Source organism: Diorhabda sublineata, chromosome 6 (assembly GCF_026230105.1).
Source record: "Diorhabda sublineata isolate icDioSubl1.1 chromosome 6, icDioSubl1.1, whole genome shotgun sequence".
In the NCBI taxonomy this organism is placed as follows: domain Eukaryota; kingdom Metazoa; phylum Arthropoda; class Insecta; order Coleoptera; family Chrysomelidae; genus Diorhabda; species Diorhabda sublineata.
In genome coordinates, this window is record NC_079479.1 from 15,345,644 (window position 1) to 15,363,689 (window position 18,046).

Sequence of the window (18,046 nt, forward strand, 5' to 3'; positions counted from 1 at the left end):
CGCCTGTTTTTTCGGAATAACTGGACATGGCCACCATTCCATAAGAGCAACGTAGAACAGTTAATTCTGATTGGCACATTTGTTTGCCAGAAGTGTTCGAAAAATCAGGGAAACCAATCGCAGAAGACATTTTCCTTCACGACAATGCGAGCTCTCACACCTCAGTTCAAACTAAACTAAAAAAACGTTTTTAACAGTTAAAACATCGAATTAACGGATCATCTACCGTACAGTTTTTGTTTGGCGCTCAATGATTTATTCTTATTCCCGCAGAACAAAAATAAATTACGAAGTCAACGTTTTTCTCAAATATGTTCGACAATTGGTTCAAAAGCATACAAATTTTCAAATTGATATCTAAAGGATAAAGGAGGCATCATCCCGTAGATTTATGAAGCTCATATGTACCATCCTTAAAAAGTAAAGGTATGAACAGGTTCATTAACCACAATTTATTCGGTCCATACTCTAGCTATCCCAACAATGTAGATCTATTATTATCAGAGAATATCTAGATAAAATATTCACAAGACACTGAAGCGGTTGACGTGATACAATTAAATAGCAACCAAAGCAAACTTGCTACAGACTTACCCTATAATTGATGGGCTCAGAGGTAGAGTGGATCAAGTCCACCAAACTAATTATGGAGAAAATGTAGATCAAAGTTTTTTTAGGTTTATTAATTAAAACACAACAAGTCCAAGATGAAAAATGAACGAAATACTTTATTATACTTTATACTTTACAGATGTAAACTAAAATAACTTCAAATACAACTGGGGTAATTTCTAAAAACGATTATTTATAAATTTTTGGACTTGAACCATTTTATGACTGAAAATGTTTTCCATTTTAAACATAAACAGGTTTATCGGTTTGTTCTTCTTCGTCAGTCGGGGATTTATTGCCTTCGCTTTGTCTAGTGTTGCCTTCAATAGGTAAATTTTTATAAAAATTTTTATATATGGGCGGGACAAAGCGAAGAAGATCTTTCATGTGTTGCTTTTTAGATTCAGTTACATTACGTCTGGATGGATAGAGTTGATCCTGTTGGATGGCTAATGATGTGATTTTTCTTCATCGTGTAGTTTTATTTAATCAACTGTTTCAAACGCAATGTCTTCATTTAGAGTTTCTTTAAATTTTAGTGATATCGGCGACGCTCTTTCAAAACGCAACCACCTGATTTTTAACCATGAAAAGTCATGTCCAGTTACAGTTTTTTTTCTATGTTGTATTGCTGCTTCCAAATGTTTGGTTGATTTAAATTCTTCCCTCTTCATTTCAATAACCCTAAATCTTGGTTCTTCTTTATTTGCTTCTCTTGCTATTTTCATCCAGACTTGTGCGGAAAAAATATGAGGGCATTTGCGGCTAAGCTTTTCAATTACGCCGAAATCTGCATCGTTCGGCAAAAACGAATGACCTGACATTAAAAATTTAACGTCTATAGTGTTCACGGCCATGTGTGAATCTTGTACCAACTTAAGCAGGGAAAGGTACATATATATTCCTGTTCTGACCTGTGCATGAATCAGAATACAATATAATGTGTTCATGATTTGCTGCAAATTGAATACATACACATATACGTACATACATGAATCCAGTTCCTATAATGAATGAATGTACTCCAAGGTTGTAAACATGAAAATTTTTCTTATAATAGGCTACGGACGTGGCAGCGCTTTTTGAAGATCAATAGTTAGTATATAATAGTTGAGGTCTGAGACCTACGGCTTAATCAACTTTTGCAAGATGTATTCCTTTATCTATTTTAAGTTTCTTTTTTATTTCTTCATTTTCTTCAACATCAATTTTCATTTTAAGGTTGTCGCATAGAGAATAAGTATCTTTAGATGGCGATTTAAAACTTAAAATTGAACTTTGCGTTAAAAACATGGTACTAAAATTTCTTTCTTGCAAGGAATCTCATTTTTTGAGATATATTTTTCTTTGTATAACTCATACATTTTGCTGATAGTATATTCCTCATTCAAATATTTTCTGCCAGGGTTATCTTTTCTGGTATAATGATTCTGGTAGGCGGGAAAATAGTTGACATGTTCAATAATTTTCGAATCATCCACTTTTTTTCTTGGATTCATTCCCCGCGAATCTATTACTGAACATACTTCATCTTTCGAAATACAGCAACATAATCTACCAACACTAATTTGTAATGTATCTAAATATACTTCTTACATACTCATAAGGTATCATTTTCGGAAGCTGTACTTGAAAGACGTTTGCTTTGTTGCGCCTGTGCCACATCTAATTCGTTTTCTTTGTGCTGTTACCAAGCCTCTAATAAAAACATATTGACGGGAATAGTCAGCTAGTTTCCAAAAAGAATCAAAAATTATCTTGCGCTCATTTTCTTGAATTTTAGTAATATAATAATATATAATAATATTAGTAATATAATAATTCCAATTATTTTTATTTACACTTCGCTTTCTAGATTTAGGTAAACCTAAAATTAATTGTTCGCTGAAAACACTGTTTAATTAGAGTTATTTATTTATTTATACCTGTCGCAATATAATTCTGAATTATCGTGTCTGAAACACCCGCCACGCAATAGCTGGGCTTGTGTCATTGTTCAGTGTGGGTATAATAACTTAATCGCTTAATTCGCCTATAAAAAATTGCAAACAAAGCTGGTATCAAATCCCGTTGCTATCAGACTAGGACATTAGATACTGAACATTTGTAATGGAAACATAACTTCACTTCTAGGAAGTAATACACGCTGATTAAAAAAAAATAATAAAATAATTAAACAATACCTTCACACTCGCCAGAATCGGACCTTTCCGGAATCTGGTAATCTGATCCACTTTCTTGAAATGGTTTAGACTGTGTTTCACTGTCAAGTGCGACTTGATTCACTCCTCTACTGGAATAAACATTGTTTAATATACCTTTAAAGTGGATTAACTTAAAATAGTACGAAATTGGACTTGATCCACTTCAATTCTGAACCTCTCAATTAGTGTAATGTTTTTCGTATTTACTCTTTCTATTCGTGGGGTGAATTAATAATTACTGTCTCTTAAGCTCTTTTAACTTATAATGATTTACTTATAAATATAACTTAAACAAATTCTGCGATGACTTTTACTAATTCGTTCTTTTCACTACGACTATTTATTTAAAAGTAACTAATCTGTGTTTACACAAATCATTTATATACGTAAATAAAAGTCAACTAAGTTCTAGAACAAAATTAAACAAAAGTAGTATTTGATAGAATTTATTAATTTAAAAGAAATACTGTAAACAAATCGCCTTCTATAATAAAAAGTTCATAAAAGGTACGTTCGCCATTTATAAAAAAATGAAAAGCGCCACGAGGATTTGCCGAATTTTAAAATTCCATTGCAGCTGGACAGGGCCTGTCTAAGGACCCATTTCGTAACATTATCATGCAGATTCTTATCAATTTTACAGCGATCTATATAATTGTGCTACTAGTATATGCAAAATATGATATCAATAAAATATTTTATTTTACCTAATCGAATAACTGGATGTTAAATAAAGCATAAGTTTTATCTACAGTGTCATATTATTGGACACACTGCAAAATGCCACGTAATATATTGATTTTCGAGTGATATTGTACCGTTGTATTGTTTTCAATTGATTTGTTTGCTATCATGCAAGATTGTACTGAATTTGAGGATTGCTGGATTTAATAGTGATCGCCTCTTCATCCAGTTCCCTTTTCGTCAGCTCCCACACATTTTTAAGTGGGCTTTATCAAAATATTTAATAAAGACTTAAAAAAAAGTCGAAACGTCAAAATATTTCTTTCCTTTAAAAATTTTCAAAAAAACTAATTTTAAAACAAAAGAGACCTAAAATCAAGAACATTTAGATGCAATAATATATCAAAAGGTCTAAGAAACAAGAAATGAAAGAAATATATATATATACATAATATATATATATATATATATATATATATATATATATATATATACAGTGCTTTTCAGATAAAAGTATCCATCTTTAATAACTTTTGTAATACTGGTATTTAGAAAAAATCCAAAAACACGTCAATTTATGTTGGAAGGGGCAAGCATTATGGCTTATTTAAACTTACTGGAAAAGCCACCCCCTCACCCCTAGCAGCATCCCCTTTATTTTTTTAAATTACTTTTCATATTTTTTATGTAAAATTTGGATACTCCTCTTTGAGCTGATTTCAAAAATGTATAATACTTGTAGGTTAAAGTGGTTAGTTTATGAGATAAACAATTTTTCTTTTAAGAGCACAAATTTTACTTATTATTTACTTTCACCTTATTTGCCTGTACTAAAATGGGTTGTACAACAGTTCAAACTCTTTAATCTTTTTAACTATTATTTAACTGTGCTATTTATTATGAAGTTACAATAAGTGTTCAAAATGAGTACCATTCACTTCCATACAATGGTATGATCTATTTTGAAATGCCTCTCTGACATTGCTTAATACGGCTGGATTTAATTGTCGACATTCATTTTCTATCCTCTCTCGTAAATCATCCAGAGATTCTGGTTGGGTAGCATAAACTTTTGTTTTTAAATACCCCCATAAAAAGAAGTCTAGTGGTGTTAAATCCGGTGACCTAGGTGGCCACTCCATCATCTGCCCCCTTCTACCTATCCAACGAGCGGGGAATGTTTCGTTTAAAAATTGTCGGACAGGCATAGCATGGTGTGGGGGAGCTCCGTCTTGTTGAAATACCAGTAAATCTTCGGAAAGGTTATCATCATTTTCTATTATTGTTGTAATACGTGGGTCAACCCCTTCCCTGAGTAACTCAAGATATGATTCACCATTTAAATTTCCGTTGATGAAGAAAGGTCCGACAATGTGGTCACCTAGGATACCACACCAAACGTTTAACTTTTGGGGATGTTGTGTATGGAATTCACGCATAATATGTGGATCACTTTCAGCCCAATATCTACAATTATGCCTACTTACTAAGCCATTTAATGACCATTAGCATTCATCAGAAAAGCAAATATTGTTTAACAATTGTGGATTGTTATTGATAATTTGCGTCATTGATTCGCAAAACTCTAGACGACGATCAAAATCATCTTCATTCAACTCGTGCACCAACTTAACTTTGTATGGGTGGTACTTGAATTTATGTAGAACTCGGAAAACTGTAGAAGATGAAACACCGATCGCTCTACTTATTGTTGACAACGATTTGGGTTGTTGAGCCTCTAAGCTGACTTGCCCTAAAATTGCCACTTGGATTGCTTCGTTATTTACGAGTCCCTCTCGCTTATGCACTTTATTGCAAACAGACCCTGTTGTGGTAAATTTCTCCATCAGTTGAATTACATACTTATGTTGCATGTCTTCTGTCATGTAATTCGTTAAATATTCTAGCAGCAGCTCTTGCACAATTATTATTTTGGTAGTATAAACCTACAATTTCAATTCTTTCTTGCAAAGAGTAAACCATTTCAGAGAAACAAAATAAATAATGTATCAAATTACACTATCAATAGTGACTACAAATTCTAGTTGACAATGTCAAACTTTAATAAAAAGTAGAGTTTTCTGTTGTTTGGATTTTTTAAGTAGAATAAATAGCACAGTTAAAAATTTTTAATCTTAAGATTAAAGAGTTTGAACTGTTGTACAACCCATTTTAGTACAGGCAAATAAGGTGAAAGTAAATAATAAGTAAAATTTGTGCTCTTAAAAGAAAAATTGTTTATCTCATAAACTAACCACTTTAACCTACAAGTATTATACATTTTTGAAATCAGCTCAAAGAGGAGTATCCAAATTTTACATAAAAAATATGAAAAGTAATTTAAAAAAATAAAGGGGATGCTGCTAGGGGTGAGGGGGTGGCTTTTCCAGTAAGTTTAAATAAGCCATAATGCTTGCCCCTTCCAACATAAATTGACGTGTTTTTGGATTTTTTCTAAATACCAGTATTACAAAAGTTATTAAAGGTGGATACTTTTATCTGAAAAGCACTGTATATATATACATATATATATATATATATATATATATATATATATATATATATATATATATATATATAATATATAATACAAAAATGAAAACAAATATTTGATCAAATTGAAAGTATGTCTACTATACAGAGTTTAATCAAGATTAGGGCATAATCTTATTTAATAGCCTTCAGAGTATATGTAATTTTTCAGACTTACTTACCAAGATTATCGGAATTGAAAGCAAGTCATAACCAATTAACAATATTGGAGAAAGATTTCCATGGGTTACCTGTACTTTGCCATGCAGATTTATCAAATAATCGAATTATTGCATTGGGAAGAGATTTAGTAGCCAAAACGCGTTGCACATTGGAACACGGAATTCACGAAGGTACCTGGGATACGCTAAAACTATATCTTCAAGGTAAGCGATACATTTTTGTACATTACTGTTCTCTGTGTTTGTACTAAAACAATTAATGAAGTAGTAGAAGTAGTTGATTTTTATAAATGCAATTGATATTTTCTTTTCAGAAAAAAATTGAATAGTTATCCAGTAAAATTCGAATTCCTCCTTACCTTTTACATATCAACATTCTAATCAACATTCCAATGTGGTGAAATCCACAATAGATACACACAATTAAATAGGTAGTTGAATAAAACACGAACACCAGATCGAAATATTGATGATTGATCTCTAATAAGCTTTTCACTAGGAAAACATGATGAAAGCTCTGAAAAGCCGAGGGGTATAAACAAAATAAGAAGCCATATGGCAATAACTATAAAGGAATCAAAAGCATAGAAGAAACTTAAGAATTCTCAATCAATGAAGAAGTAAGACGACAAAAATTATGAGGTATGACAAGCAATTCAAAAAGGGACAGTCAAAATAGGAGATTATGAATTTGAGGAAGTATAAAACTTCAAATATCTGACGATTAACAAAAAGGATCAAAAATAAAATAAAAAATATTAGCAACTGATAAAGCACATCATGCAAAGAAAATATTGAAGACCAAAATACTTACTAAGAAGAACTAAATGGATATTCACATAACAATGATGAGATAAAATAAACAATGAACATACCGAAAAGAAACATAGAAAGAACAATATCAGCACCAATTGATATTAATGGAATGAAGGAAGAACTTGAAGTTGAAGATATAGTTAGAAGAATAAAAAAAGAAGAATGAAATGGCCATGGTGGAGACAACGTAGCTTTTTCAATGCTATAATGGAATCCAGGAGGCAGAAGAAAGAGGGCAGAGTCTAGATCAAAGTGTTTACAATAAGCAAAAAAGGACTTGGATATAATGGGAATACTTCTAGAATAAGACGCTATTTGAATACGATTCTTCAGTATCAGTATGCTGCGAACTACTAGCTCTCGTCGGACAATCCGATAAAATGTACTTTCTTTTGTTCAAATGGATATCCTTGAGTAGTTCAGGGAGATCATGGCTTGAGAAATTTTATTTTAATGATTGATGCAGAGAATGTAGTATAGTTGAGTTTTCTTCTATTATTCCAATCCATGCATCAATATTAAAAACATTTTAACACGTTGATTGACACTAGTATTTTGTAAACCGGCCCCATCTTGTCACTTACGTTTCAAAGTTATTTTTTAAGTATTTTTGTTACATGTTTTGAGGCATAACATATTGCTTCCACAAATAAATAGAATTGAAAAGATATGTGGACTGTTTTTGCCGTCTTGCCTCCCGGGACAAGTCTTTTGTTTGGGGTGGGACGCAGCGGTTATTGTAGTCATAGATAAAAACAATCGGACTTAACGATTTGAACTCCTTTATTGATTATAATACTTCCAACAATTTTGGAATTAGTTATTTATACCAAGATGTCAATTTTCGAACACGGAACTGCACAGAGAGCAGACTTACTTTGGCATATCTTGCATTTTAGATTCGTCTCTGTCCTTTTGTGTTTTTGCACAATTTCTGCACCGCAGAAAATAGGAGTTTCGTTTTTAATTATCTGGTCGTGGTATGTGTTTCAGGTAATATTGAGTACCAAGCTGTACATTAGGGGGCCGTTACGTTACTTCTGTGATGTACTTTTTCGAATGTTCATTTGATTTATCAATTGTTGGCAGATAAATGGCGACAGCAGTTTGCACAAGTTCGCTAAGATCGATAAGATCGATAAACAAATTTGAAAATTGGCATATATAAATGGTCTTAAAAAATGAGATGACACACTCCTCCGCTTAGCTATCAGGGATTGTGTTCATACATTTGAATCAAGTGAATGTTTCTATTTCAAATTCTTTTCAAAACATCTTCATTTGTTATGTATACTTTCTGAGCTAAATCCCTCTCTCTCAGAGTTTCAGACTCTAAGATTATGTCTGTCTGTCAGAATATGGAACTATACATAAGTTCCAGAACTCCTGTTTCTCCCACGATTTGCTATTAAAAAGTAGTTCACTAGAATATTTCTTTTTCTTAGTTGTTTCCTTGTTTTCGGATATATTTTTCTTCCGACCACAGTAAGTCTTGGTCATGTCCTCTTTTTTCTAGTTCCACGGCTGAAGAATTGAATGACCTACTTTCTTTTACTAGGTACCAGAATTCCAATTTATACGAGAATACTAAAAAGACTTTTTAGTTTGGTTTGGATCCTTTTGCTTTTCTTTCTTATATCTTCTCAATATTCTCGACCCTGTATATATGGAAACTCTATGATATCAATGTCAGCATGTTTTACGTTCGTCTGTTATACTATATACAATATAATTTCAAAAATTTTAACTGCTTACGAGGATATATTGAAAAATTCTTGCAAACCAGACCTCCACAGCTTTTATTACCTCTTCGTTGGAAGAAAATTTACGATCTTTAAACTTTTTTTTCAGTTGAGGAAAGAGATGATAGTCGGACGGAACCAAATCTAGTGAATAAGGGGGGTGTTCTAGTAATTCAAACCCTAAATCACGAATTTGTTACATGGCAACATAAGATTTGTGTCAGGACGTTGTCCTGCAAAACCAAAAAACCTTTGGATAGCTTTCCGCGTCTTTTCTCTATAATTTTCTCTCGTTGAGTGGTCAGTAATGTCGAATAGTAATCTCCAGTTATTGTTCTACCCTTATCCAAAAAATCAATCATTGCAATCCCAAAAAACTGAAGCAAGAACTTTTCCAGCAGATTTTTGGACACGAAACTTCTTAGGTGTTGGAGAACCAGAGAGTCGCCATTCCATCTATTGTTGCTTTGTTTCTGGATCGTATAAATGTACCCAAACTCATCTATAGTAACAATTCGGTTAAAGAAGTCTACATCGTTTTCAAATCGAGCACAGATCGAACGCGATGCTTCTACCCTTGCACGCTTTTGGTCAACATTCAAACATTTGGGGATCCATTTTGCAGCAATTTTTCTCATATCCAAATTGACGTGAACTATATGATGAACGCGTTGGTATGAAATATTCAGTGCTTCAGATATCCGTTTCAGCCCAATTCGACGGTCTGATTAATTCATGTTATGAACTGCATCGATATTTTCGGGGACTGATACAGAAACTGGCCTTCCCGATCGGTCATCATCTTCAATGGAAAATTTACCTCTTTTGAAGCTTGCAGTCCAATTTTTCTTCGTAAATCTACTTATCTCTTAACCATTTTAAATACAGGTACTTGATGGCTCGATACTCCAATTTTTCGATTTTCACAATTTCGGTGTACATTTTTTTTCTTTTAATTTATTGCGTAACTCTGGTTTACTTTTTTGGCGTAAAACTTGACACTGACACTTCTAATAAGTTATTCTTCGTTATTATGGTAACGTAATATTTTGTTTATGCATGAATCTGGTCTAGACTAACTAGATATCAATATATCCCCGTATGTAACTTGACTCTTTGTAGTAGTTTGACCGATTCAATATAGTCACTTGGAGTCTTTTGGTCAATGTACCATATGTGAAAGAACTTGATGTCATCGATACTCACTTTTCCTTGGCAATCATCGAGCAATTGCTCATGAATAATTGATTGAGTATACACACATGCCTGATCCACTTAGGTACTCTGGGGGAATCATCTATTTCTCGTTCTACTCTATCTATGTAATGATGTATCAATTCATGATCTCCTAAAGAAGCATACAAATCCTGCAAGTCACACACAAATAACTAAGTACATAATTTTCTACGCAATTTTATGTGGAATTTTTGATCTGATTTATACTCTATAAGAGTATTACTCCATAACAATTTTATCCATAAGGATGTTGATAAATCCTATTTTGCCTGATAAAACCAGATGACACATATTTAGGATGCCGGGATCTTCAGCGAAATTTATCCAACACTGCGCATTTCTTTTGACAAATCAGTTTTATCCCAATTTGTTCAAATAATTTCAAATTATAATATAAAAAAAAAGTTTTTTATGACGTAGAAAATAGTAACAAAGAAATTTCTTATTACCGAATTAGAAGCTGGTGAAGAAGTTGTAGCTACTACTAGTTATATGAAGAACTTGCTAAGCTTACACCACCTCAACTATTCGACTTCAATTTTGTTATCGAAATTGATGATATCATAAATTTTATTCATGTATTGATGGATGTGTTTTAATTGATTTCAAATGTAGAAGGGAAATCATGGTGAATTTTTTGCATTAAAACTCACCAGAACGAAAGTATATTCGGCACATTTGATCAATTTTGGAATGTTTTTTTATTGTCTTTTGATATCTAGAGTTCCAGATAAAAACTAATAACAATATTTTATTCCAGATAATCCCATCCTCTGCGATGCAGCTTTGCCCGATATCGTTTCAATTATGGAAACAAACCACACGAAAATAATTGGCGTGTCTCATTGTCCTCCGTTAAGCGAACAACCCACGACATCAAAACCCAATGCTTTCCTAGGATACATTCCTGAAACGACAAATTCTCAAAAATATTCGACTATTGAAAGAAACAAAGATGAATATCAAAATGAAGAACAATCTAATCATGAACAGAAAAACGATATACAAACAATCCAATCAGATGCAGCACTAGATTCTAAGTTACATTATAGTATACAAAATGATCCCAGTATTATGGACGAACCTTTCAAGGAAGATATACTATTAAACGTTCAACATCCTCCCCAAAAGGATCAGCGCTTCAACCCATTCAAACGTCTGAATGATACATTAGCACAAGCTGAAATAAAGAGTGAACTATCACAACAAACCTCACTTTTCGATCCAGTAAAACAGGGTCAACAAATAAATAAATTAGCTTCGCAAATTGAAGAGCTCAGGTCTCGAATCGATGAATTAACATCTCAAAATAAAATGTTAATGAATCAACAGTTTAATAAAAATGACAATTTATCTGAGCTTCAAAAACCGTAGATAATTTGAGTTGATAGATAGAAGAAGAATCCATTTCTCAAACAACTTATTGCTAGTCATTTAATGCTATTTCTACTTAGAAAATATTAGTTCAATAACAAAAATGGCTTCTTTGAGCAAATGTCTTTTAGCACGTAGATAATTTTAAACGTAAAGAATATAGAAATGCGAACCACGGAGCAATTATCTAAGTAATTATATTTACTTGCAAAGCAATCAGTATTTCCCATCGGAAAATTCAATTAATTTACAGTATCCAGTTTTTCGACGTATGGAATACATTAAATTCTGAATCAATACATTTATGGACTTGGACGCGTGTATATACATGGTGTCACACGACAAAATAAAACTATCTGTATATGGCAAAATAACACATTTTTGAAATCTACGTAAAAATTTAGTATACTTTTGTATAAAAACTGCTTTCCAAAAATGTATACTTTTCGAATTTTTTTGTAAAAAATTTGACCGTTGCAGACCTTTATAAATTATTTTTTTTCCGGTAGAGCCGGAAGTCTGCCATCTTTGAAAATATTTTAGTTAAAAAAATCGTATCTGAAAACCCTCACGTAGAGATTTTTATGATTTTACTATTTTGCCATATACAAATAGGTTTAACTCGTCGTGGGACACCCTGTATACTCTATGTACATTTCATAAAATTGACTTTTACTCTGACGTTATACTAACCAAAAACACGAAAAGAATCAAAATTTAAGGAAGTAAAAACGAATTTATCACTGTTAGATTAGTGTAATAATTTTTGCAATTTGAATATCTTCGAATAGAATATTTCTTATCTGTATACTATGGATCTGTCAGTGGTATACTCATAAAATCGACACACACATATTTAATGTACATTATGCTGCTACTTTTATCACCGAAACGGATAACTGCAAGTACTAAATTTCACTTAGAGGTTGTAACTCGATCTATAAAAATATTTTCTGTATTACAAAAATTTGGATATCAGATCAAAAACATGCTATTAAATGAAATATGTATTGTTCCGATTAAAAATCTTTGTACTATTCAAATAGTCAAATAAGAAAATTGTAGGTAATAAGATCTACTACTTTTGTATTCAAACTTCTTTCACATAACCTCAAAATTTATGTGAAAAATTGAAAAACCCAGTTTTTGATTTTTATTTTTAACTTTTGCAAAGAACATTTTTATGTTCCATATACACATATATTTTTTATAAAAGATAAAAATAAAAAACCAAAATCCATTTTTTGAATTTTTTACATAAATTTTGAGGTTATGTGAAAAAAGTGAGAAAACAAAAGTTGTAGATCGTCTTATTACCTACAACTTTGCAATTTAACTTTTTAAATAAAACTTATAGTTTTGCCAGAAATCGAGATAAGCCGTTTTTTGTTCTTAAAAACTCACCCCCTTTCCCTTCCCGACCTCAGATCGCCCGTAAATTACTTTTCCTCTCATTTTTATTATATTCTCCTCCTTTTCCAATAGGTTTTATCCTACTATTATTTTTCTCCAGTTTTTATTATTTTTAAAGGCTTCTACCCTGGTCTAGTGGTTGCTTCTCAACATATATTTTCATTAGTGATATTTTACATCAAGGTGCCATAAAAAACATTGAAAAACAATTTGACTGTAATAAATTAGTTACTTGTGAAAAGATAAGTGGAAGTGGATTCGGCAGACTTAGTCAATAACAACTTCTTTCGAAAGGTCGGAATGTTGTTTTTTTTGGACGGACCGACGACAAAGAAATAAACATTCAGACAGATCTCCAGGGATACATTCGAAACAATATGAAGAAGTCATACTTTTCAAAAGAGTCTGCTTTAGCGTTAAAACATCATTTAAACATATTGCTAACGAAATATTACCGAGCCAGCAATATATAAAACTATAGTTTGACTGTGTAACTTTCATGGTGGATCAAAATATGGTGTTAACATATGCCAAGTTGATTTATAGTGCACCCATTCGGAGCGCTGGAATATTGTATGACATTCAAAAGAATCAACTATAATTTGGAAGAAAAATCTCACAGGTAAAAACTACAATTTTAACAATATGAAAAGTATCAACCAGATCCATTTTTTCATTTTTAAAATCGTTGCCAAAGGTCCAGGTCACTGTAAAGCACAGTTTCCAACTGTTTTGAGTCAAATAAGTGCAGTTGGCACTTATAGGAGCTCATATATAAATGATAAGATACGGAATGGGTTTCCTTGGAAAGTAATGTTTAATAATAGGTGTTTTCTTATTCTTGAATTGTCAATTTTATTATTGTACAAATTACGGTAATCCTTTTAAACCAAGCTTCGAAGGTACCATTATTAGATAGCAAAGAAACATGAGAAATTTTACTAGCAACTAATATGTGGAAAATTAATTACAAAAAGATATATAATGTGTGTATCATATTCTATAGAAACCATACCAAAAACAAATTTTCAATTTTTTTTAAAATTTTCATTAAAGCAAAGGTTGAAATTTTTCACTTGAAATCTTCTTATAGTCCAGTTAATTTAGCTGTTTTTCTAATAAAACCTCTAATTATTCCGAAAAATGGTCATTTTTGTGGTCAAAAAATTGCAAATTAAAGGGGGAAAGAGTACTCTGATGATAAAACTGAGCACGTCAATTGAATGAGGGGGAAATTTTTATAAAGGAATGTATATATTGTCATGGTCTTTGCAACAGAGGCCCCCATTATATAATGTCTATAATTTATCAGCGTAAAAGACTCGATTCTCGAGTGCGCTATTTTCGTCAAAAAATTGGGGAAAGAGTACTCTGATGATAAAACTGAGAACGTCAATCGAAAGAGGAGGGAATTTTTGTTGTTTTCGATAAGGGACATACTTTTCCTTATGTAGAAAAAGATATGATGGTTTTCTAGCCTCTCCGGACAACGGAGCAAACCAATTTCAATTGAGGAAGACTGGAAGAAAGAATATTTTGAATGGACTTCATGACGTAGGTAAACTATTAGTTCCTCAAATTGAATTCGTAGTACGATTCAACTTATTTATGTTGTCGAATAAAAGAGAAATGGAATATATTGAAATATCTCGACATTGCATAGTCGAACAACATCAAAATTAAAAAGATACTTTATTCCACATGATATTTTCTTTAATCAATTATTTAGAAGTGTTATTGATTTTGTAGATATAGGGAAATGCTTTGAAAAGCTGTAATTATTATTAAAACCAGCAAAAAGCACTTAAAAGCACTTAAAAAGCATTTGAAGTTTGTAATGTCATTATCAATACGACAGAAGATCGTTTTGTTTTCACCAATCAGTTAAATGCAATAAACTTCTTTGTCTATGAATAGTTTTTTAATTATTCACTTCTACTATCTAAATTTTGGTCTATATCCTATAATTGATTCCTACTTTTTAAATCTTCAGTTGATTTAACATCATATATATATATATATATATATATATATATATATATATATATATATATATATATATGTATATATAATAATGTTCATTTTCTCTCTCGTTCGAGACACTTTATATATACTGCTCATGCGTAAGAATGCGCAGAACCGAGCTGGACACTCGGAGGATAGAGAAATCGTTGCCATTCTGTCTTCTTTAGTCGGAACAGCTTCCACTTATAGAAACTTTCCATATAGAAGTATTACATACCAACGAAGTACGCGTTGTACTATAAGTAAAAGAAGGATAGTATGTATTTGTGTGTTTACCCATGTTTAGTAACGTCAGGGTATATATCAATTTGAACGACTCTATATTCTTCAATATACAGTTGAAGATCGTTTATCTGGACTTTTAAAACGCGGAATATCTAAAATCCGGACTGATTCGTTCGTATCGTAATTTCTATCTTCTGTATTTTACACTAGATGGCGAAACCATATTTTAACTGCTGTTTATAAAGTATTTAATTTTTTTATTATTATTATTTTATGAATGTTTTTTTTGTGCAGTATTAACGCGATTTTATTATATTTTATACATACCTCTCCCTCTGTTTACATTATTATGTAATGCGATATGATTTCTCTAAAATCCGGAACCAATCCTTTCCCAGCGATTTACGATGTTGTACTGTATTACACCTGATTTTACCAGTAGTACCAGATTTCGAGATGTATCATCGAGACTGGTGTTACTGGAGATTTTTGAAAAAAGTAATTTAAATTCAAACTAACAAAAGAAAAAATACGGTCGAAGACCTAAAATTAAATTATAAATTTGCAAAAGGAAAATTTATTTATTTTAAAAAATATATTTGGAATTTTTGCATAAGTTTTTAACCTTGAGTACATGAGGCATAGCATGAAAGTCAGTGATATTAAACATGTCCAAGAATGTGACGTGATATCTGTAAAATGAGAATTTAAAAATTTTCTGCTGAGAAAATGCATAGTGTGTTTCAATTGAGAAAGAAAATTTTTATGCGAAGAGCACTTTAGCAGTATTTGGTCGAAAATAACCAGTAAATAACACAATTGACTGAAATATTTGTATAATACTGTCAAAATAGACAGTTTAAAAAAGAGTAATGGCCGATTCATAAACTTCACTTTCCTTTTGCTGTTGCCGTTTGCCGTTCGTATCAAATTCTACACCCTATTCATAAACTTGACGTTTGTGCCGTTAACCTAAAAATTTTGACATGTTTCCTGCTTTTTGTTTTCGTGATATTTTTGTGTTTTTGTTTGCAATCCAGTATTTATGGACGATATTATGAAAAATAATAAAGAGCTTTTTTATTAAGACAAACTCAAATGGATGTAATTGGCTCTTTCTATTGTTACGAAAGCTGCTACGAACGGCTGATGGGAAAGGATAAAATTCGTTTATGTTGAAAGTCGTCAAGCAAATGATAACGTCAAACGGCAACTATGAATGGTCTTATGCATTTCAATATTTTGTAACAACAAACATCAAGGGCAACGGCAAACGGCAAAAGTCAAGTTTATGAATCGGTCTTACAATTAGAAACAGAAAGTTTTAGTATGAGTGGACGCAAGCTGTGTTTCAATATTCATTGAGTAGCAATAATATTAATGTATTAATGTTGTCTATGGCAAAGATTTTAGAACAGGCAAAAATAGTGTTACAATGTTAAAAATATATTTCTTTTTATATACGTATTTTATTCAATTATACCTAATTTCAAAAAAAAATATTTACTAAAAGACGACTTATCAAGAAATACTCGTACATAGGTCTCATTTGATGGAACGGAAGTTTCAAAACACATATTGTGTAGTTGGTTGATTTTTGTCTGGTACTGTTTTCCATAGGACACTGGTGTTGATGGTTCTATGTTGATGTTTAGTGGTTGATATGATCTTTCTCCGAAATTTTCCATTACTTTTGACAACCATCGTTCAGGATGCGCTGCAGCGAGCCTTTGAACAGTAATAACATATTCATTACTTTTGAAGAAATTTTCAAAAGCAAAAACACGATGCGTCACGGTTCACTGCGCCTAAAACTAATTTTCTCTACTCTCATGTAGAAAAGCCGTGCCACCAAAGTTCGCAATATTTTAAAAATAACGGATTTGATCCGCATCTCAATATATTGCTAGTATTTTGATCAGTTCCACTGAGTATATCCGATTAGTTACTGTATTTCCTCTACTGCCAAATATCCGGTTAGCTTTTCTCTATAGTCTACTCTATTCACCACTCCTTAATTTGCTGAAATACAAAATCAATTACTGTTTTTTACGAAGTATAATTTAGCATAATACCCTTATTACTTTGCTGGTGTATATTTTCTTTGATTTGAGGTTAGAAGAACCTTACAATTTCTAAATTCATATTTAATCATGTCCAATCTCGTTTTATCTTCTATCTTCCTTAGAGATCTCATCCGCACGCTCTGTATTTTATTTCATGATAATAACATTCATAAAATAAGGGAAAATACTTTAAAATCACATAAAAGAGAACGCGTTATGTTATGTTATGACACACAAAAACCTTCTATGTACTTGGTTTCTTTTGCAGCCATGCCAAAACGATGGTTGAATCCGTCCAGTCAGTTATGTTCCAGATATAGACTCTTAGGGCAACACAAACTTTATGCATTAGTTGTACGAGGAGATAAGCACCAGAAAATTCTAGCTTAGGAATTGTTAAAGTAGATTTAAGTGGAGCTAACCTACCTTTTGCACAAAAGAGATTAGACTGTATCTGACCTTGCGGATCAACAAATCTTAGATAAATAGTAGCTTTATAAGCAGCTCGAGAGCTGTCGCAAGAACCATGAATTTGAAAAACTTGAACACAGTACACATCTAGGTATCTTGAAGAAATTAACAACTTCAATTTATTTGAAATTTCTAACCAAGATGTCGCAATATTTCCTGGTAAGCTATCATCCTAATCCAGCAAATGTTCCCAATGGTAAGCTAAGCTTAGCATTCACTATAATCGGATGTACTGATCCCATAGGATCAAACAATTGCGCTACACCTGCTAGAACTGAACGCTTTGTGACGAGTAACTATGTTTTACACACATAGAATAAATAGATCAAGGCCCCCTCTTTTGGGTTCCAGAAAATATCTAGAGTTGTAATTAATAATGATTCTGAAAAATCATTTATGGATGATAGAAAACCTGCATCATTTGGCATCCATTCACGCAGATTGATCCCAACTTGATGCAAGAT

General features: G+C 31.9%; 1 protein-coding gene across 2 annotated transcripts in view; it reads left to right on the plus strand.

The window, feature by feature from the left end:
* LOC130445728 (insulin-like growth factor-binding protein complex acid labile subunit) overlaps positions 1 to 12,751 on the plus strand; it is a 123,543-nt gene extending 110,792 nt beyond the window's left edge. The window contains exons 6-8 of one of the 2 annotated variants that reach the window (XR_008910080.1): positions 6,205 to 6,418; positions 10,769 to 12,447; positions 12,687 to 12,751. Coding sequence is in view for 1 of the 2 variants with exons in the window: in XM_056781562.1 (XP_056637540.1) it covers positions 6,205 to 6,418; positions 10,769 to 11,382 (828 nt within the window). In the remaining variant the exon portion in view is untranslated. Of the gene's footprint in view, positions 1 to 6,204; positions 6,419 to 10,768 lie in introns of both variants that reach the window. The other variant, XM_056781562.1, reaches the window with a different exon arrangement.
* Positions 12,752 to 18,046: the final 5,295 nt, after the last annotated feature.